General features: G+C 39.7%; 1 protein-coding gene across 6 annotated transcripts in view; it reads right to left on the bottom strand.

Moving 5' to 3' along the window:
* The window catches only part of WDR7 (WD repeat domain 7), a 385,388-nt gene that overhangs the window by 315,890 nt on the left and 47,056 nt on the right, over positions 1–22,442 (bottom strand). For all 6 annotated transcript variants that reach the window (XM_073343603.2, XM_073343604.2, XM_073343606.2 and 3 more), the window contains 8 exons: positions 17,429–17,507; positions 16,653–16,827; positions 15,499–15,575; positions 9,616–9,735; positions 8,890–9,035; positions 5,979–6,081; positions 2,908–3,049; positions 125–373 (listed from right to left, as the gene is read on the bottom strand). In XM_073343603.2, coding sequence (XP_073199704.2) covers positions 125–373; positions 2,908–3,049; positions 5,979–6,081; positions 8,890–9,035; positions 9,616–9,735; positions 15,499–15,575; positions 16,653–16,827; positions 17,429–17,507 — 1,091 coding nt within the window. The remainder of the gene's footprint in view (positions 1–124; positions 374–2,907; positions 3,050–5,978; positions 6,082–8,889; positions 9,036–9,615; positions 9,736–15,498; positions 15,576–16,652; positions 16,828–17,428; positions 17,508–22,442) is intronic.

Genomic DNA, 22,442 nt, shown 5'->3' with positions numbered 1-22,442 from the left:
TATTTGTTAAAGCACCTGATGCTGAAAAGTGACTTCCCACAATTCCTACTTATTTCAACATTGTTTGCAGATGACCAGCACCTTCTTTAATTCAGCCATGCATGTCTAAAGTTTGCTTATATACCTCTCCTGAGCATGTGCTCTCCTTGCAGAAGCTGAACTATTGCAGTTTGAGTTGCTGGCACAATAACAATGCTTCCATCTTCACGACCACAAACCAGGCGTCCATGTGCTGGGATATACACGCTGGCTGTAACTTTAAGTGGTTCATTACTGTTTGGTATTAAGCTTAATTGGTCTATAATTCCAGCCGGACAAGGAGTAAGTTTACAAAAAGCTTCTTGCAGAGAAGTTGAAGTTGTCATTTGCAGTCCTGTTAAAAAAAAAAGTGATTAAAATAATTACAGCACCTGTCTTGAGAAGATCTCAAAGCCCTTTATCAATATTAGTAAATTTTACAACACCCTTGGAAGTAAGTACAAAACACATATTGGAGATTAATTCACCTACCACAACAATGCAATCAGTCACTTTTAAACTTTAACACTCAACTCTACTAGCACACAGAAATACTAGACCAGAGTTTGAGAAAGGAATTGAAAAAGAATGTATCCAACTTAAACAGCACAAGGAACTTATTTAGACAGATGGCAATTACCAGACATGGAATTTAGTAAGAGACCCCGTTAACTCCTTTAAGTCTTGTAAAAAGTACTATTGAATTTTTTCAATGACAAAACACAACTCAAGACTTCAACTCTACATCTCATCTGAAAGAGAACTGCTGTAGGAACACAGTGCAGCACTGGTTTACTACCTGATCAGAAGAATCTACTGACTCACAGCCCCTTTCTTTAACATCTTGTTGAACATCTCTTGATTCTAAATATACTTGTGCACATGCTTAATATTAGTCGTTTGAGTGAAGTACATTATTTTTTGTATTGTAGTAGCACTTGGAGCCAGGACACCTTTGTGTTAGATACTGTAAGAACGCAAAGAAACAGTCCCCGTTCTGAAGAGCTTAAAATCTTAAAGCAACAGACAGCATGTAGCTATGACAAATACATCAGGAAAATGGAAGCACAAGGGAACAGCAAGACAACTGAAATCAGTATAATAAGCAGTGGTCATAACACTCACTTAACCACCAGCGAAGGGTTTTTTTTTTTTTTGTAGTCATCACAAAATAAAGAGAGATTTAAAAGAGGATAATGTAGTGAGTGACCTTGCAGATTTTTACAGGGAGCTTCTTCTATGCATAAAGAGGTGACATGGGAGGTGCACAGTGGTGTTTGTCTGAAACTGTGACAAATGGCCAACTAAAGGCCGCATCATTGACAGAGAGGAGGTGGAAGTCTACATCTTCACAGAACATTGAAATTATAGGCAAAGTACACGCAGCCATGAAGAGCCTAAAAAGAGGCAGACAAGTACTTTGTGCTTCACGTAGTGGAAAGGGGGAGGGGGAAGGAGTCGGTGGAGGAATTCAAAAGGTGTATGCGTATGCGTGATATGGTCCACGTAACAAGACAGGAAGATTATTTCTGAAGCAGCATTATGAATAGATTTAAGGGAGGCAAGACTGCATTTGTCCGCAACGGAGGAGGAGGACGTTGCTATAGTTAAGATGTGAGATAATGATTGCCAGAATGAGAATGTTAGTGTGAACAGTGAGGAAAGGCTGGGCTTTGGTGACGTTGTACAGGAACAAGAAGCAAAATTTATAAGTGGCTTGAATATATGGGTATACAGAAAGAGCAGAGCCATGTTATAGTTCTGAAGGTGGTGGTACATGTGTAAATATTTGGAGGACTGGGTCTTTGGTTTGAGAGGTCTAATATGGCCCATAGCACAAGGTAGTATTTTGTTAAATACCAGTACCGTACAGATTAATAAAACTGTGTGTGTATTTTTTCCTTAACTCCCTAGATTATCAGAAGAGAAGAGCATTTTACTAAGCAAAAACTAAAATTTAGGTGAAGAACATTTACAAACTGAAAATAGAAGTATTGGGTGCTGGTACAGAGGTGTTCCACTAAGCTCACTGGGAATGATATGCAGGAGACGGTTTGTGTGAGCCTCCAGATAACAGCCACCTTGTGGTCTCTGTGAACGAAAATCTCAGCTTTAAAATTTAAAAGAAAAAATTGTAGCCATTTTTCTTCTGAATTACAGCTTTAAATACGTAAAAACAGAAGTAAACCAGTTACTAGGGTCAAAAAGAACAAGCAGCTGGGTTTTACTTTTTGAGCAGAAGACTGGTAAAACCTAAATATTCCTTCCTTCTCCCCCCCACCAACCCTCTCTCCACAAATTTTATGTAAGCTTTACCACAGCAACAGCAGCTACTGCAAGGAGAACTCCTCTTCTGCCACTCTCACTGAAGCTGCCAGTAGCACAGGGAGACATACCACCTAATCTTCCTGCAACCACCCATCTGCTTTAACAAGAGATAGTACTAAGCCACTGCTGCACAGAGCTGAAGTCCCACAGATGCTGCCTCCCTCCCCAACAGGGCCTGCCCAGAGCCAGTACAGAAAAAGAGCCTAAAGGACATCCAGGCCAGAAAGGAGACTTCCCCTCCACCTCATTCCCGTATCTGCCCCTACTCACACTAACCAGAGAGATTTGTTCCCTCACCCAATCCACCACCTGAAGAAGCTTGCAGAAGAGTAGGAGTGGAAGGAATGGTTCTAATCAGGCTCTTATATCACATACCACTGAGGATGGTGTTATGTTAGAAGGCTGAAAAGCATATGAAATTAATGGAGTTAGAGGAGAAGAGGAAGCACGTTCACCCAGGGAACGTCACACATATAACCAAATGAGCCAAAAAAAAAAAAAAAAGGGAGCAACTTGTTAAAAAGTTTTGGCAGCAAGTCACTGTGTTTTAGTTAATGCTACCTTCTGTGTTGTCTTGCAGTTCAAGTGTATCTGGCACACTCCAAATACACAGTCTCCCTGAAGAGTCTCCCTGGATTAGAAGTTTATGGAAACACTCCCTGCGTCCATAGAAGAATCGAGTAACAGGGGGACAGATTAGCAGCTGTAAAATAAAGTCATATTAGAACAATTTCAGATGCATATAGCTGGTTCCTAATCTTGACAGTAACTTCCTTTGCATAACCTTCTCTATTCCTGCTATACCTTTTAAAGACAAACAAGAATGGGGAAAAAAGTAACACGTAGCAAAACAAAAGCATGACTAATTACAGAGCATGTTATAAACAAAATATATCAGGTAAAATTTTATAATAGACATTTTAATTGCAACAGAGGACTGAAAGGTGTGATTTGAAATGGTGAAAGTTAACAGTAATAAGATCTGAAACACAAACAGAATACAGAATTAATTAATTAGTGTCCGATAATAAAACGATCAGGAAAGGTTTCAATCTCTTCTGCTGGGACAAAATTATGGCTAAATTAAAAAAATGTATTCCTAAAAACTACCTTGTGACCAAGTTATTCTTTTTAACTTATGCATATCTATGAATATTTTAAGCATCTCAGTGTTTACAGTGCCAAAAAGGCCATCAATTTCAAGTTATACAATAGCGATATATTTTTATGTCTAGTCTTCCAAAAGAACTCATCTCCCATTTCAGCACCTCACTGACAGCTGCCAGGTACTGAGCACTTTTGAAACTCTATCCCTTTTGAAGTGCAGCTGCCTGATGTTCAAAATCTACTGTAAGTTCCATTACAGAAAATAGAGAAGAAAGATACATTAGGTTATCTTCGTCCATATCTCTGCCAGTGCAGGATTGTTCCCAATAATATCCTCTCTAGCACTTTGCCTAGTATTATTTTAAATAAGAAAAGGATTCCATTATTTCCCTGAGGAAACTATTCCAGAGTGTCTTATAAATATCACTCAATTAGTTTTACCCAATATTTACCCGAAGTTTACCTTTTCTTAATTTCAGTCCAATTCCGTTAGGTATCCCTTGCACCATACTATATATTTCCACATACCCCTCAAATATTTGTCACTTTAACATCTGCTTAGCCAAGCTACAGAGTATATACTTCACACATCCAGTCTTTTCTCAGATTCCACATAAATCCCTTCAGCTCTTCAATCATTTTTGTTACTTTCTCTACAGTCCCCTCAGTTTGTCTAGATCTTTCTGCTAATGATTCATCACTCTTTGGCACAAAACCTCTGAGGTACAAAGCCCAAAAACTGTACTGACCTTTTTCCACCTCATTGCATTACATTGCAGTGACACAGTAAAAGCTGTGTTATCCGGCCCTTTACCAACCAAAAAGCTCTAGAAACCAGCATTTCTGATATCCATTAAAAGTCCAGTTGATGCAGGGCCAGCAGGCTCCCTACCTGGCTCCACATGGATCCCTGGAAGCGGTGACATCCCTGCTGCTCCTCGGCAGAGGCGCTCCGTGCACAGCCCCCACCTCGCCCCGCCCTGAGTGCTGGCTCCACAGTTCCCACTAGCCGGGAACTGCAGCCAATGGGAGCTGCGGGAGTGGTGCCTGCAGGCGGAGGCAGCACAGAGAACCATCTGGCCGCGCCTCAGCCTAGGAGCAACAAGGACATGTCGCTGCTTCCAGGGAGCTGCCCAAGGTGAGCGCCACCTGGATCCAGCACCCCAAAACCCCTCCTGTGCCCCAACCCCGAGTCCCCTCCTGCATCCAAACTCCCTTCCTTCATTGGTAACTATAACTCTGAGTTAACCAGAATTTTTGACTAACTGGCACCCCCCCCACACACACACACACACACCGATCCTCCCAACATGCTGGAAAACAAAGCTTTTTACTTTACTTAGGTTTCAGCAGTCAAAAGGCAACATCTTCCAGACGACTGTTTTATTTAAATCGTACAGAACTAAGCTCTTCAGCCTAATACAACAGTAGCATAAAAGAGACAAACTACAAAAATAAAAAAAAAATGAACAACCAAAGAATACATACAAAGGGAAAGTGGTTATATGCTGCAGTAACATGAGTGTAGAGTAATCTGAGATTGCTTAGACATCTTACTATGTGTGTATTTATTTATATATTTTAAAAAGAAAAACCCCTTAGAATCATTAAAAATTTGTATCATCAGTGTCTCTTTCTCTGCTGCTTCCTCCACCAAACAGGGGTCTGGGGCATCAAGGGAGTGGGAGGGAAGAATCCCAAAAGGGTGAGGAGATTGCATACACAAATTGTGTGTATGTGGGGAGGGAGAATGGTACAAAAGACCCTCCAAATGGTGTGACAGGGGATGGGAGAAAGGAAAATGTCCAAATTGGAGCAAGAGATGGAGAAAAAGGAGGGAAAAATTCAAAAAAGTGTTGGTGAGGATGGTCATAGAGGGGAATAAATGGCAACCCAAGTTAATGGACAGAGGCAAGAAGGCTCATAAATGAATTTAACCTTTTTAAAAACCCTTAGATTTGTGTAAATGTAATACTTAGCACCTCCTTAGCTATTGAGACTCATTTTCCAGTCGCAGTTGGACAAGACTGTGAAACTTGCCTCCTTGCTAGTTAGTTTTTCCCCCTCCTCACACGCCATGGACTCTACCCAAATGGGTAATTCAGGCTCAGAATAAGTATGACATGCCTGACCTAGAAGATTATTATTGGAGGATACCATCTAACGATACTCACTGAAAAAAAAGGAAAAATGATATCTAAATTGTTTGGCAGATGTACCAATACATTAGAGTGAGGATGTCTGCAGAACTGAAAACAAACTGATCTTATCTGTGCAGTGCTAATCATGACATTCATGTTTTAAATAAATAAATAAATAAATAAATAAAAAACCACGCAAACTCACGAAATACTAGGGGAGAAGGAAACGAAGCCAAATGAATTTACACTTTAAAACGTCAGTTATTCTCTGAAAATGTTGACTGTAACTTAGGAGAAGAAATAGACAGCTTATAATGTTTTTGAGCAAGTTTTATGTATAAAAACATGCACAGCGTAATCCGCAAGACAAGGAACGTGTTTTACCTGTTTATCTGCTCGGTCCAATACACTGTACAGTAAAGGAGGAATTAAATTTTCAACAGCTTTTCCCACATCACTGCGAAACGTATCACTAGCTGGTAGGCAACTGAGTTTAACACAGAACAACAAAAGACACCAATTTAGAACCCTTACATTATTAAGGATCTATTACTGTGTCACTGTTTAAAAGCAGAATTTGCAAACAAAAAAATACTTTAAAAAAAATCAGTGTTTCCAATACGTTATATTTGTTCATTTTGTCAATTTTTCAATATATAACTATACAGATCCCCATTCAGCTGTCTAGTTTATTTCACGTAAACTAAAAATCACGATATTACTCAGGAATCACAGAATATCAGGGTTGGAAGGGACCTCAGGAGATCATCTAGTCCAACCCCCTGCTCAAAGCAGGACCAATCCCCAATTTTTGCGCCAGATCCATAAATGGCCCCCTCAAGGATTGAACTCACAACCCTGGGTTAAACAGAGGGCTACCCATAAATGTATCCAGCTTAGTCTACTTCCACCTCAATAGCCTTAGTAAAGAAAGAGGAGGAGCTTTGCAGTGGACCTGGAAGGTTCAATCTAGTCTCTGTTGGACCAAGGACGGGGAGCAGCAAGTGCCCAAACCAAGGATTCCTCACAAAGCGTCCTGCCAGCAGCTCCCTCCTGTTTATATTGAGGGAGCTCCAGCTCAAGCCCTTCTGCTGATCTCTGCTGTGGCAGTATATGGTGTGGAGAGAGATGCTCTCTCAGATAATCTTATCCCAAACCAGTCAGGGCTTTACAGGTTTAAACTAACACTTTGAACTCCACACAGAATTCTATTGATCCTGATTAGATTCTGCATACAAAACGTAAGAGTTTATACATTATGAAGAGACATGCTCCCCAGACAAATACAGTTGTCCAGTCAGAAGACTATATATAATTGAGAACAATTAAAAAAATTAAAATTTCAAGTGGCTACAGATACTATATTTAAAGACAATTTTCTAGCTCAGATTGAGAGGACTGCATAATTTTCCTGTCATATATAATGAATTATGATCTGAAACATATGTAACTAATATTTATTTACCACAGCATTAAAAAAACAAAGCATCTTAGATAGACTGAGACAGGAGGTCTTTCTCTCATGACAATAACTAAAAAGAAAAATGATAAAACTGCTCTCCAAAAAACATCAGAAAACTGATTCCAGGGCTTGAGACACTCTCTTGTATACTGTACCAATTGGCAGATCCACAGACCGGCAACATGTTACCAAGAAATATTAGCTTGACCTGGGATACTGTTAGTAGGCTTACGTCTAGGACAGAACTGGTTCCAAAACTCGTCCAGGTAATGTTCAAGACATGCGGTACAGACATTAGATCAAACTGAGGCTTAGGAAAGGTTAAACAGGATCTCACCACATAGTCATAGAAGCATAAAACAATTTTGCACTGGCTACAAACTCAGCAAGAATTTCATGCAAATAGAGTTGAGAAAGAGTGTAGCCTACAGAGATGATGTTTGCTTATACCAATGTGCTGAAATGTAAGTAGAGAATATGTTTTTGGGCCTAAATTTGGGCTTGAAGATAATAAAATATGAGTGAAGCAGACAATTCTGGGTCAAGTTAAAGGTAAGGTAGGCCAGGTCATGTGGTAAACATGTTTTGGTTTTAACAATGCTCTAGGCAAAATGTGTATGTTTTGGAAGAATGTTATATGTACTGATAATTACTGGAACGATATTTACAGAGATGTTAATTAAGAGGACATTTCATGTGAAATAGCCTATGATAAAGTAGAAAATATTTAATCATGGTGGTGGAAATATAGATATGGTAAAAGGTGGGTTTAATTTATTAAGGGGTATTATTATAATTGATTATAAAAATGGTAGCACATTAATTTTAGGTTAGCACATTCATTGGCCATCAAGGTACCATTAAAGAAAGGATTACATGCCCGTTCTTCTCAACCAGGGACTGATTACCCCGGATGCACCTTTTCATCTTGGAATATGGTATAAATGCAGTGTATCATTATACTGCAATACCTGTTTACTTTATTTAAAATAAAATAATTAGCTCAAGTTTTTAATTCTATCACTAATTGGGTCATTCACAGTCCTCCACTAAACTAAATTATCTGTAATGGCACCAAAGGCTCCAACCTTAAAGAGTTTAGTTTAGTTCTATTCCTTATCTTTAAACCATTAATTTGGAACTCACACACCATTCAAGTTGATCAGCAGCATACAATTTAGGCATTCCCAGTTGAGGTGGTTCTGATAACAATGAGTTCCGCAGAAACCAATCATAACCAGGAAGTAAAGACAAGGGTCTGATTAACATTAAATAAAGTATCTTTGATGAAACATACTTTAAAAATCCACCAAGTCTGATCTTTTACCTTTTGTGTGTACAAGAACAAGTAATGCTCTGTAAGTTAACCTTTTAAAGGTTGAAATACTACACTTAACTTACTGTAACAACATCCTGTTGATCCTAATTAACATAGCACAAATAATATTTCTGCCCTTGATGTGTTCCTGATTCAGCAAAACATTTTAACTTGTTCATGGCACATCTTCAAGGGAAAAGCAAACCCAGTAACACCACATATTCTCCAATGTCAGCAATAACTAATCAGAAAGGATCATTGTAATGATGGAAAATATGTGTCTCAAGCTTTGACTTTATTATTACCTAGTATTGTTTGGTATGTACCACAAAATTAAGGTACATCATTTTGGGGATACACAAATTTTAAGGTATGTTAGTGGCATTTTAGTTTCTACAACATCAGTCTGATTTAGGAATCAAACAAACCAATCAGATTCAACATTTTATTTTTGTTCCACATCTCAGTTTTACCTGATACCGCATACGTGCTCCATTATTTAAAATTCTGAGTACCTGGCTGGTAGTTTGTAAATAAAACTTTGTCCATCTTCTGTCCATATGATCACTTTATCAGCTGATACAAAGTCACCGCCAGTCCACGTTTGTCCATTTTCACTGGGAACTGAACATAACAAGGAATAATCTCCAGCATCAAAAACCTAGAAGTAAGCAAAATTAAACAAAAAAAAAGGTCTATTTGTTTATCATTACATGTTCATATTTTAAATGTTTGGATAGCTAATAATTTAATACCTCCACATATTTAGTTTTAAGGAACATTCAATTCTATTACCTATGGCAACAATTACTTAAGATACTTAATACATACTAAATTCCATAAAATAGCCAAGAAAATAAATTTGTTATAGAAATTACAATGTCTGTATCATGTTTGCAATCCTTTGATACACATTACAAATATGGTATGGCATAGCATGCTTTCCATTTAGATTTTGCAGATTTTTGTCTGCATAAAACAAAACCATATCAACTATTTAGCCTTCAAAAAGGCGTTTTCATCTATTTTTTAAATAATGTCCAAAGCATGAACGCAACATACTCCCAATGCTGTGAGCCAATATACTTGAAATAGACTAAATACTCAAAGAACTCAGAGCTCTAGTTGATTTATAAACACTTTCCCAAGCATCTTTCCCTATGTCTCACTGACAGTTTTATTAAACCAGCCTCTATTGCTAAGAAAAAGCCAGTTTTTTTTACTTAACTGGTTATCCTTACCCTCCAGTATTTGGAGCACACTAACAAAAGTGATCGCTGGGTAAATGCACAGAAAGAAATGCTTTGGCAGTTTTGACAGTAAATTGGTTTAGACTCCTCCTCAAATACTGGTTCTGTATCCTAAAAGAGAAAGAAAGAAAGTTACCTTTATTCAACCCTATGATACCGAAAACTGTTCTGCTTTGTGCCACAGTTCTCAAATTATGCTCTCTGGACCTCTGAACTGGTCTAAGGAGCATTTTAGGGGGGTCTCAGAGAAAATCTTCTGTCACAACAGCAAAACATTTATCAAGCTTCAAGCAAGGACATTTCTTGTGATATAGCCCAAGATACACCCATACATCTTTGTATGCCATGTGGATGCAACATGTTTTACTCTGTCAAATATTTCTTTGGTGAAAATTCAATCAGGATCAAATTTGCAGACTGCCAAAACTAAAGGGGTTGGAAGTATACAGAAGAGCAACCCAAAAATTATGAAGTGGCACGTGTCATCAGATGTTCGGCTGCCTGTGCGTTCCCTCCGAATGCCGTCCCAGCTCTGCACAGATACTGGCACTGCAGACCTCAAGCGAACCACCCAATAAGACCACAAGACTTGGTTTAGTAGCGGAGGGGCCCGGCCAGGTTTATTGTTGACGAAGAATGGTAATAGCACCTGGTAGACTCTACAAGTATACTAAAATATGTATGATCATGACAATGAATGCAGCTCAGTCAGTGGCAGGACTTTCCACTGCTCCCTAGGCTGGCAAAAGACACTCCCTCTGAGATACATCTTTATACACAGTTACAAACAAATTACGTATTACCCTGACATATCTAGGTCCCCCGCTCTGACATATCTGGGTGCCACCTGTTAGGATATAGATATTCAGGCCTGTCTGTAAAGGCCTATACTCTAAGAATTTAGGTGTATTCTTATCACTTGGCTAGTGATAGAGGTATAAAAGAAAGAATCAAAACCACTGTCTGCCAGGGTAAGGGCCTTCTCTTACTGTGACAGTTTGTGGCCCTGTCCTTTGGCTAAGCAGCAAAGGCAGCCATAAGCTGGGAAGCGAACGGTCACATCCTCACATTCCAAACTAGTCACACTGAAATAAGGTGCTATTGGGCTGTTAGGCACCATCAGGACAGGATTGTATTCCTATCACCTCCAGAGAAAGGGAAGTGCCTAGAAAATGTAAAAGGAAACTTAGTTTGATAGCATCCTGTCTGGCAAGAACTCACTTATCAATACTGGGATGTGAAATCCTCACTTCTGTATTGTCTTGCCATTATAGTTCCCACTTTGCTATTGTTTGTCTGTATAATCTCTGTCTGGTTCTGTGATTGTTCCTGTCTGCTGTATAATTAATTTTGCTGGGTGTAAACTAATTGAGGTGGTGGGATATAATTGGTTACATAATCATGTTACAATATGTTAGGATTGGTTAGTTAAATTTCAGGAAAATGATTGGTTAAGGTATAGCTAAGCAGAACTCAAGTTTTACTATATAATCTGTAGTCAATGAGGAAGTGACTGGGTGTGGGTGGGGGTGGGCATGTGGGTGTGTGAGATGGGAACAGGGAATGGGGGTAAGAAAATTGGAATCATGTTTTGCTAAAGGGGGAGATGGGAACAGGGAATGGGGGTAAGAAAATTGGAATCATGTTTTGCTAAAGGGGGAAATGGGAACAGGGAATGGGAGTAAGGAAGTTGGAATCATGTTTGGCTAAGGGTAGGAATGGGAACAGGGACACAGGTGTAAGGCTCTGTGGTGTCAAGCTGGGAAGGAGGATACTAAGGAAGGAAACTGGAATCATGCTTGCTGGAAGTTCACCCCAATAAACATCTAATTGTTTGCACCTTTGGACTTCGGGTATTGTTGCTCTCTGTTCATGCGAGAAGGACCAGGGAAGTAAGTGGGTGAAGGAATAAGCCCCCTAACACCACCCATTACCTCGTACATGTTGGTTTGATCAAAACATTTCTATTCATCATGCTGTCATCCTGACCTTATCTTTAGGATGGGTCAGTGTGTTCCTGTTATCTTTGGGGAATGTGCTGGTATTGAGGTGTTCTAGTACCACCTTTCTGGAATGTGTTTGTATTTAATTGATTTAATTGGGGATTGATCCTGCTTTGAGCAGGGGGTTGGACTAGATGACCTCCTGAGGTCCCTTCCAACCCTGATATTCTAGGATTCTATGATATATTCTTATGCCTAGCACTACTTAGGAATGTGTGTTTCTGCGATATCAGCCTTGTTCTTACCAGATTCTGTGAGCAGGGCCTGCCTCTTGCTCATAACTTAACTTTGCTTTAGATTAGCAAGTTTTTACCATTACTTTAGCCCAGGCCCCAGGGCTCATACCAGGCCGCTTAATACAAGGCCTTATGTTTCAGACCCTCTCCTTCCTACAGCATGTACAGATTACAGAAGTGAGGGCTGCAGACAACAAGTGGAGACTGAGTTATAGTAAACTAAAAGCCCTATGTCAGGGAAAATGGGGGGAGGGAGAACAATGTGGAGACAAAATGGATGAGATATAATCAAGCAGCCACACTCCTTATGTCAAATGAGTTTATTTTAAATTTGACCCCTTTCACATCAATGAGTATTAGAGCTACCAGAGGCAAAGGGTGAATTCAGGATTGGGAGAAGTGCTCATAAGAATATCTCATCATAAATGATCCACATGATAAAGTTTGAGAACCACTGTTTAGTCAGTTACCAAGAAAATCTAGGTAAAGTGTTCAAGAGTGCCTAAATTACTTAAAAGCCTACATCCTAGGTAGGCACTCAAACATTTTACCCTCCATTAATAATAAAAACTTATGACTTAAACTGAAAAAGGAAGCAAGAAAGGGGGGGAGCGGGGAGAGAAGAAGTGGGGTGGGGGGGCAAGACAGCTAGTAGACAGCTACCTGATTTCCTAGCATTTTACCTCAGTCATTTGTGTTTTTGTGCACCTTAGGACACCAAAGCAGTTTGGTGATCTCCTCCTCCCGTAGTTCCAATCATAAAATCTACTATATTTTGTTATGATTGGCAGTGTGCCTAGAAAAGACCCTGAATTGAAACAGTAGCAGGGGTGCATGGGGAGCATTGTTGGGGAGAAGAATAAGAAGCTTATACAATGACCTGTTTGTGAAATTCCCTGCCTCTAGCCAATGACATCAGCCTCCTCACCCACAAAAAACTGGATCTAATTTAAGGAACAAAAGAGGAAGGACTGTTCAGTGGTTAGGACTCTAACATGAGACTCAAAGGACCTCAGTTCCTGTGTGACCATGAGCTACTCACAGTCTCTCTTGCTCCTGTTCCCCCATATTTAAAATGATAATGTTTCGCTGCCTACATGGGTGTTGTATAAAACACAACGAATATCATGAAGTGCTCAGATAATGTGGGGGTCTTAAGTATCTCAGAAAGATAGACAGTAAGCAAAGATTACACATCAATAACTGTACTTGTCTTATAATATATAGTTATTTTTTCTATATTGAAATCTTAAAAATCGCCTTACATTTAAATTTATCATTCAAAATGGAGTTTAATAAGACAACAGTAGATATTTCTACACTGCGTTTTAAAACCCAGGGCAATGAGTCTCCAACAGATTCAGGCTCAAGCCACAGCAGTAAAAACAGCTGCAGTCATTTGGGCTCGAGTTTGGAGGGGTGGGCTTCAGAGCCTGAGCCACAATATCTACACAGCTGTTTTTAGGGCCATAACACTACAAGTTTGTAGGAGTCTTGCTGTTGCAGGTTTTAAATCACAGTGTAGACATGCCCAATGTGCATGTAATAAGAAACGGAAAAGTGTTTCATAAAAGGCCGGATGACCATCTCCCAAGAAGAGCCAAAAAACTTTTCAGAGTTCTTATGACACTAAGAGAATAAAAAGATCTGCAAGAGCTTGTGGTAACCTATTCTGTCACTGGTAAGCATAACAAATTCCTCTGCAGGACAGATTAGTGTTTTCTATTTAGTTCTGATGCTGTCGAGTGACCTCGTCTGTAGACAGTCAGCTGAGCCTAACTGAATAAGATGGATATTGTTTTAACTTCAAGCTACACTCTTTCAAGGAGCCCAACATGTTTGTAAGAAAAATTGGACAACAAAGTATTTTATGTGGTTTGATTACCTCTTTGCTGTCCACATCTTTCCAAAGCAGCCCAGGTCCCTTGCAACTGGAAATTTTTAACATTTTAACATTGTTTTTAAGGAAGACTTTGATACAACTAGTGTTTCTTAATTTAGAACATGCCAAATTATTCCAGAGAATACTCTGGCTATTTCAGGAAGTGAAACAGTAGAAAAAGGAGTTCCCCTTTTTTTCCAGTCTCTGCCACAGAGGACGAACAAGGATCAAGTAACTGCTCTCTTTTTCAACCAATAGACACACAATCCCTTTTTGTAGTTTCCAAAATAGGTCTCAGAATTGTTTGCTCAAGTGAGTAACTCAGCTATTTGAAGTCATCATTTAGATTTGATCTTATACATAGTAAAGATAATTGGTGTCCCCTTAATATTCAAGAGCAGATGCAGCCTTCTAAATTAAAGCAACAAAATCTAAATTAGCTGTAAAGATTTACACCGAGGGAAAATTTTGCAGATGTTTAGCTTTGATATACACAACATATGAATCTCCTGTGGGCAGCTAAAATGCTAGTAGTCTCCTAAAAGTCTTACACACCCTTTTAGAGAAAGATTCTTTATTTTACTGACTGGCACCAATTCAGATGCTGACAGTACAGGAGGGCAGGAATAGCAGACTATCATATTGAGGATTTATAGCTCTCTATGAAAAAGTGGAAATTTATGCAAATTCTATCTGCTGCTCTGCATGGTACATGGAAATCTTCACTTACCAAAACTCTCTCTGCGATCCTCTCAGAGGGTTTTTTTAAGTCACTTACAAAGTATATCATGCAAGGTTCAGAATGAGGTGGGGTAGGGGAGTTAACACTAAAGAAAAGGATGGTATTGAGATTAAGGCACAGTTCTGGAAGGCAAGAGATCTGGGTCAGTTTCCCAGATCTGACACAGATTTCCTGTGCACCTCAGGTAGGTCACTTAAATCTCTCTGTACCTCAGTTACTCCATATGCATAATAGGGATAATAAAACTTCCTGTCTGTCTCCCACATCTATTTAGACTGCAAACTCCTTGAAGCAGGGATTGTCTCTTATTATGTGCTAGGTGCTGTTGTATACACAATGAGACCTCAATCTCCACTAGAAACCCTAAGAGCTACAATAATAACTATGATCTCTGAAAGTTTGCCTTCTGATTCTACTTTTCCACATCCCCATTGGAAATTCTGTAAAAATGCACAAGAAGAATTCATTATTGGTGAAAGAAAGAGGGCTTGGGGAGAATGGAGAGAAAGAAAGAAAGTAAAGTGAAAAGTACGCATGCATCAATATTTAAAGCCCCACCTTCATCCTGCAAAGCTGCTTGTAATTTCCTTGCAGTACAAGTAATTTTAAAATCACCAAATACCATGGCAGACTTAGCACTAGAATCTCTCTGGACTTAACTTTAAGAGTCAGACCTCTAAGAAGCCGGCATGAGACATGGACAATTGAAAAATTACATCTCTGAAGAGTTTGCAGCTGAGCTAAGGGAGAATTTAGACAATAAGGAGCCTCTTTTTGGAAGGCAGAGGAGAGGTCAATTATTATGGCTCTTGGGCAGCTGGAGGATCACACAAAAGATGCTGACCAAAAGAATGTTTCTGTTCAACAATACTCAAGAGGGAAAAATTATGGGACTCAACACAGAGAACATACCGAGAGTGGCCCACAACAGAAAATGCACAGCCTTGTTCATGCCCCATGTAATGTTTGACAGTGAAGGAAGAATTCAGATTCAGAAACTCCTCTGCTTACCTGCATGCGACTAACATCAGAAGTTACAATCCACACTTTCAGAATACCAGTCACTGAAACTGCTACGACAGTATCCTCTGGTGGGTGAAAGAGGGGCAGAAAAGAAGTTACAATAAAATGAAGGATATGTTGAACAAGAGATTACAAATATCAAAGATATGCTAAAAGTTTTTAATAAATTCATGAAATGCTCGTTCCAAATTCAAATGGATAAATTAGAACTGGCAAACTACACGCAAAGAAAGCAATGCACTAATTTCCCATTTGTTCTTTTGCTTTGTGGGAGTGAAGAATTCTCTGCATACATACGCAGAGCTCAAACTGGAGAGAAAAAACAATGACGGAGTGGCACTCTCCCAAGCTCTGCACACGAGCCAAGGCTCTGCCTACTTTAGATGTCAAAATAAGACTCCACTCCAAGTAGATTGTGCAGATGTGATCACATGAGCTCTTTAGGGTTGGGTCTCCCTCTGTGGGGTTTGGATAGACTCATGCAGAGGGCCAGGTTACACAGTAGTAACGATTTACTGAATACATATGAAGAAAAGGAGTACTAGTGGCACCTTAGAGACTAACCAATTTATTTGAGCATAATTTTCCACTGAATGCATCCGATGAAGTGAGCTGTAGCTCACGAAAGCTTATGCTCAAATAAATTGGTTAGTCTCTAAAGTGCCACTAGTACTCCTTTTCTTTTGCGAATACAGACTAACACGGCTGCTACTCTGAAACCTAAATACGTATGGAGACTGAACTACACTACCATTCCTAGAAGCGACTGCTCTAAATTACAGTTGAGGCCAGTATACAAAGCCAGTGTCTGAACAGTAATACTTATTCTGTAGATTAACAAAAAAACAAAACAAAAAACACAACAACCTAAAACCGCCAAAAAACTGCAGTATCAAAGGCTAAGCCTGTACTTTTCACCGACACCAAATTCTCCCACTTGTATTTTTTAAAAGGTTAGAACTTAACGATTTCTGGCAAAGATAGCCTTAATCCTTCAAATGGAAGAAAGATTTGAAAACATGTGTGATTTCAACATGAAGTGACATCATTCCAGTCTAGACTTTGCCAGGAGACTAGACCAAAAAGTAGCTGTTTTTCTTACTTAAAGAAAAGTACAATAAACCCAAACAACTTCTCATTACCTTGTGTTCTATGGGATCGAATAATACTCATGGAGCTGATCCAGTCGGGAGAAATCTTTGACACTAAGGAATAAAGAACCTCGAGACTGGTAGCATCCACAACAAGAATTTCTGGGTAATGACCATGACACAGTAGCCTGCCTTCACGCTGAGTCCCAACTGTGAACTGGTAGAACTGTTGTAAAGAGAACACAGTCCCTTAAGAAATCAGTTAATATTTTTTAAATCACAATCTAATTATAGGTTTATGATCTCTATGGTGTTATTTGCGTATTACAATTATTTTCTATTTTCATAAATTATTTTGATAAATTAGAATTCCTTGATTAACTAGCAGAGCCAGCCAGGTATTTACAATTTGTTTGTTTGTTTTTAAATCCACACCCCCTTATGCCCCAAAACGCATTGTGGTATTACATCACATAACCAGATATTTTAAAAATTTCAGAACTGGCTGACCAAATATTTGGCTTCAATTATATTTACATTCCAGCTGGTCTCTGTGGGGAGCAGTGCTACTTGCCTGATGATAAATATGATCACTGTAAATTAATTCTTGACATTTTTTCAAAAGCTGAAATGCAACACATTTCTAGGGCATGTGACAACATAGAAATATATTTTATAAACTGGCATAATTGAACTTGTGAAGATAACAGCCCAGTACAAGTACAGCAACAAGACTACAGCAAAGGAGCTAAATAGTTCCTCAACTGTATAAAATATAGTACTGGCCTTCCCAAACATTTTAGCATTTACATGAATACTATACCAACCTGTATTCCAGTATGGGTGCAGGCGAGTTTTGTAAATTCTATACATCTCCCATCATTCACATCCCACAGACACATCTCCCTAAAAAACATATACGGTAAGTAACTCTGATCATGCCTATGCACTTCATTTTTCAAAGGACTTGCAAGTTACAGAATTATTTTGGTTTCAAGAAAGCTATATTGGGTTATCGAGTCCAGTGACTCTCAACCTTTCCAGACTACTGTACCCCTTTCAGAAGTCTGATTTGTCTTGCGTATCCCCAAGTTTCACCTCACTTAAAAACGACTTACTTACAAAATCAGACATAAAAATACAAGGGTCACAGCACACTATAGGTGCTGATCCCGTGAGTGCTCCAGGACTGGAGCACCGACGGAAAAAAATTAGTGGGGCTTAGCATCCACCAGCAGCCAGCTACCCCCTCCCCTCAGCGCCTCCCGTCTGCCAGTGGCCCACCGATCAACTCCTTCCCCTCCCCACCAGTGCCTCCCACTCGCTGCGATCAGCTGTTTCACAGCGTGCAGGAGGCGCTGGGTGGGGGAGGAGCAGGGATGGGGCGCACTTGGGGCAGGGGGTGAAACTGGGCAGGAAGAGGTGGGGCGGGGGTGGAAAGAAGTGTGGTGGAGGTTTGGGGGAAAGGGGAGCCTGGGGCGGAGCAGAGGTGTGGCCTGGGGCAGGAAGAGGCAGGGCGGAGGGTGGGGACTTGGGGGAAGGGGGTGGAGCAGGGGGTTGAACACCCCTGGGGCCCAGAGGAAGCCGTGCCTGTGCAGCACACTATTACTGAAAAATTACTTACTTTCTCATTTTTACTATATTATTATAAAATAAATCAATTGGAATATAAATAGCATAGTTACATTTCAGCGTGTAGTATAAAGAGCAACATAAACAAGTCATTGTCTATGTGAAAATTTTAGTTTGTACTGACTTCTTATGTAGCCTACTGTAAAACTAGGCAAATATCTAGATGAGGAGTTGTACTCCTGGGAAGACCTCTGTGTATCCCCAGGGGTACACAAGCCCCTGGTTGAGAACCACTGATCTAGTCCATCCCAAATGTTTAGGTCAGATAGCAATCAGCCCTCTTTTAATTCCCCTTCCTTTCTCAGAGTCATCTCTCGCTCTCTTTTTTTTTTTTTTTTTAAATCCACAGCCTTCCATGCAAGGTCTGCTTCTCTGGCATTATTTTTTTAGTTACAACAGAAAGAAGAAGTGAGGCACCAAGACTTGTCACAAATAATAATAAATATTTAGTAGGATGCAGTGTAGAGCCCAGGATTCCCGATTTCTCTCATGCAAATATTTTCAACAACCTTTATTTCTGACCACCTATTAAATACTAAGACTAAAGAACTAGGTTTTCCTTTTCCATTTCTTAAAGCAGTAAAAGCAGTGGTGCTTTAATCATGTGGCAGTGAAGACTGAGGGTAATTTCACAGCTTTTAAATTGCTGAAAAATGAAAGTATCACTTGTTGCTGCTAAGCATATGTGATGGGGCAGATAGATGCCACACTGGCACTGAGAGGATTAAGGAAAGCCTGTGGACTCAGCTGACCCTGCCCCACTACATCTGCAGTCAGTCAATGTTAGGCATGGAGAAGAGAGTTAGAAGGTGGAGACCTAGCCCAGTTGAGATCTAACCAGGAAGGAGAACAGAGCTCTAGTGCTTCCTCAATGAGGAAAATCTGGTTCTAGCCAAGAATCTAAGGTTCCACGCTCAATGGATGAGCCATTTGGTGGATGGGATGACTAAGCACAGGACAAGGAGAGACTAACTGCACAGACACAAGCCTGGAGACCTGCCAACAAATCCTTGGATTACCCTGATTTTTAGTATAACGTTTTCCTTTGTTTTGGACTCTAACATGCTGGAAGGGGTACAAATCCAGTATGCCATACCGGGAGGGCTAAGGCACCAAGTCATTGGCTCTAAAAGAGGCGACACCCACCCATCAGAGACCTGCTGTGTAGAGTCATTCACTGATGAACTACAAATGGGCGCCACCTAGACAACATGGTTACAGGGTGCTGAAGATGAATCCACCAAATAAACAGTTAAAAAGTACCATCTAGTGGAGATTTTTCTTACAGACTAGGAGCGTGAGTATTATAATTTTGAAGTAGTTTTTCTCTTGGTTAATTCCACTCAACTTCCAGGCAGGTGAGCACAGGATGCTTGGACCTGGATGAAGTATTTCATGGAAAGAAGCATTGATGGATTCTTTGATATAATAAGCAGACCCTCAAAAAACCATTTTTGCTTACTCAGCTAAATACTTAGAGGATGATCAATGCTGTGTTCTTAATTTTAATAATTCATCACTAGAATGGGAATATGGAATTATAGAGGAGCCAACTAGAAGATCTGATCAAAAGTTTTCATATTTTTCATTTAAAAAAATATCAAAATGAAGCATTTTAATAAGGTCATAATATTCCATTTCAACCTTGTTGTAAGGGATCATTTAAAACTTATTTGTTTCTAAATTTATTTTCATTTTATCACCATACAAATTGCTATTTAGAAAACCAATTACAAATTACCAGTTGAAATATCAATCACCGATTTTTACTATAATTTAACATTTAACCTCAAAATTTAACATAAAGATTTCAAAGTCAAGAGAAAACATTTTGATTGCTTCTAACTGAAATACTTTCAAAGGCTTTGTTTTGTGGGAAATTTCTACTTTTCATTTCAGTTCAATATGAAAAAAGCTGAAGTGTTGGAAGATCCCATGGTACAGAAATTCCAAATTTCTGTCAGTTCTACTCACTATGTTCAAGGTTGGGAGGTCACCTGGAGCTACAACTCTGACCATTCCAGCTGCAGAAGAGGAGAATTTCCTTACCACATTTTGATACAAACAGATCTATAACTGGTTAGCCACATTTCTTGACTATAAATCAGAATGTTAATGAGTAAAGAGTTTGTCTCGTTCATTTGGTTGAGGCAACATTGCTTAGTATTGAGGTACACCTTGAAATGTATGGCTCATATGCAAAGTCGATGGGACTTTGGAGTTCTGGGTTTTTTTCTAAAACATATTTGTGTACCCAAAGAAACCATTCATTCCAACGATTAATTCTCCAAAACCCCTTTAACAACAGACTAGTGCTGTGACCAACATGACCTTTGTGAACACTCTCAGGGCAGATGCCAAGACAAATGGAAGAGATTGAATTGGAAATACTAACACCCAGTAGAAACCTCAGGTTACTTTTGGTGGAAGGGAGTGATAGGGATGTAAAAAGAGGCATTGTTAGGTCCATTAAGGCCATGAAATCAGGTGGTCTTTGTGATCCATGATGGGCAGCCTGGATCTGATGGATTCTGTTCGGAATATTTGCAATTCATTAAGTTGTTCACCCATTTCATATAAAAAGAATCAGGCGCTTCCCTCTTTAGGTCCACAAAGAATTTCAAGTAAATTCCCTTTAAAATCTCTGTTTGACCGTGGCTAGGACCATAGTCCACAGACTCTAAAAGGTTTCCAACAGTTTCCAGGAAGAAGAAGAAGAAGAAAAAAGCCTCTCCTGACCTAAAAAAAGAGGAAGGAGAACACTAAGGGTTTCTCTACATATGGAGTTACTCTGGAATCACTATTTCACATCTTACGTTATTCTAGAATAATTTTCAGGTATAGACAAGCCCTAAAAAGGAAAGGTGGCATAACTCAAAGAGTTACCACCTGGAGACTAGGGAAAGGAAATCCAACCGTTAGAGGAGATAGCTTCCCACTGGAATGAGAAAGAAAATGCAAGATCATCTCTGCACAATGTAAGTCCACAGAGTGGAGACATTGAGAGCCCAAAGCCGTTATGCCTCTATTTAGCAGCTGAAAAAAAAAAGGCTTATGCTTACTTCAGGTATATGAAAAAAAAGAAATTGCTGTTCCTAAAAACAAATTAGGCTTCTCCTTGGGAGAGAATTTCATGACTGTAATGAGTGACTTTTCCTTGAGGAAGAGGGTTCTGGCCTATTTTCCATCCACCACATGATGGTTTGGTTTCATTGTGGAGGGGAGGTGTTAGAGTAAGCCAAACTGTAGTAGAATCCACTGTAAGTAAGAGAACCACTAATCCCCAAACTTGGATACTCACCAGCCTTCACTATTTTCAAATAGTAGTTCCACCCACATTTGTTTCTTATAACAATATTTGCTACTTACTCTGTAATCAACAGGAAAAAAAATGAACTCCAGTTACCAAAACCTTCCGAGATGTGTGGTCCCTATGGATATTCAGAGTGGGTGTGCATGCACTCCATGTGCCTGAAACCAAAAAAAATTTTAACACCAGTGTCTGTTGATCTGTGCTTGTGTCCTACACCTCCTCGTGCTCTGAACCAAACGTAAAAGGGGCGGTGTGGACCAACATCCCTCCAGTTCCTATTTCACTGCAATTCAAGTGAGGATCTGAGCAGAGGGGAAGGAGAGCAGGTTGTGGAATAGGAACCATACATCCGGAAGAAATCCAGTTACTATAAGGTGAGTAAACTCCATTTCTTCTTCAGGTGCTCGTCTCTGTGGGTGTTCACTATCGATGACTCCCAAGCAGTATTCGTTGTGGAGGAAGGAGCAAGGAAGAATGTTGCATCACAGAATCACCAAACCAAAGGAGGCATCCGCCAATCAAGCTTGAACCAGGGCATAATGCCTAGTAAAGGAGTGAATGGAGCTCAACATCCGAGAGGGTAACTCCCTGCCGGGAAGCCACTGAAACAGCTTTTGCCTCTCGTTAAAAGGTCCCTCCAATACCCAGAGGGGAAGGGGCTTCCATAAGATCACAGCAAAGGAGAACATATCCCTAAAGTTCATTTGAGAGTTTTTGGTTCTCCTTGCATGCTCTTGGTGATGGAAATGAATAAAGGGCTTTGTCCTTTGTAAGGCTAAAGCTCTGCGGACATTCAAAGAGTGGCTATTCCTGTCATCACTGTTATTGTGAGGTTTCGCATAGAAGATGGGCAAGTGAACAGTCTAACACAGGGGAAATTCAGAGGCCACTTGTGA

Source organism: Lepidochelys kempii, chromosome 5 (genome assembly GCF_965140285.1).
Source record: "Lepidochelys kempii isolate rLepKem1 chromosome 5, rLepKem1.hap1, whole genome shotgun sequence".
Classification (NCBI taxonomy): Eukaryota; Metazoa; Chordata; order Testudines; family Cheloniidae; genus Lepidochelys; species Lepidochelys kempii.
This window is presented reverse-complemented; position numbering and strand designations above follow the sequence as displayed.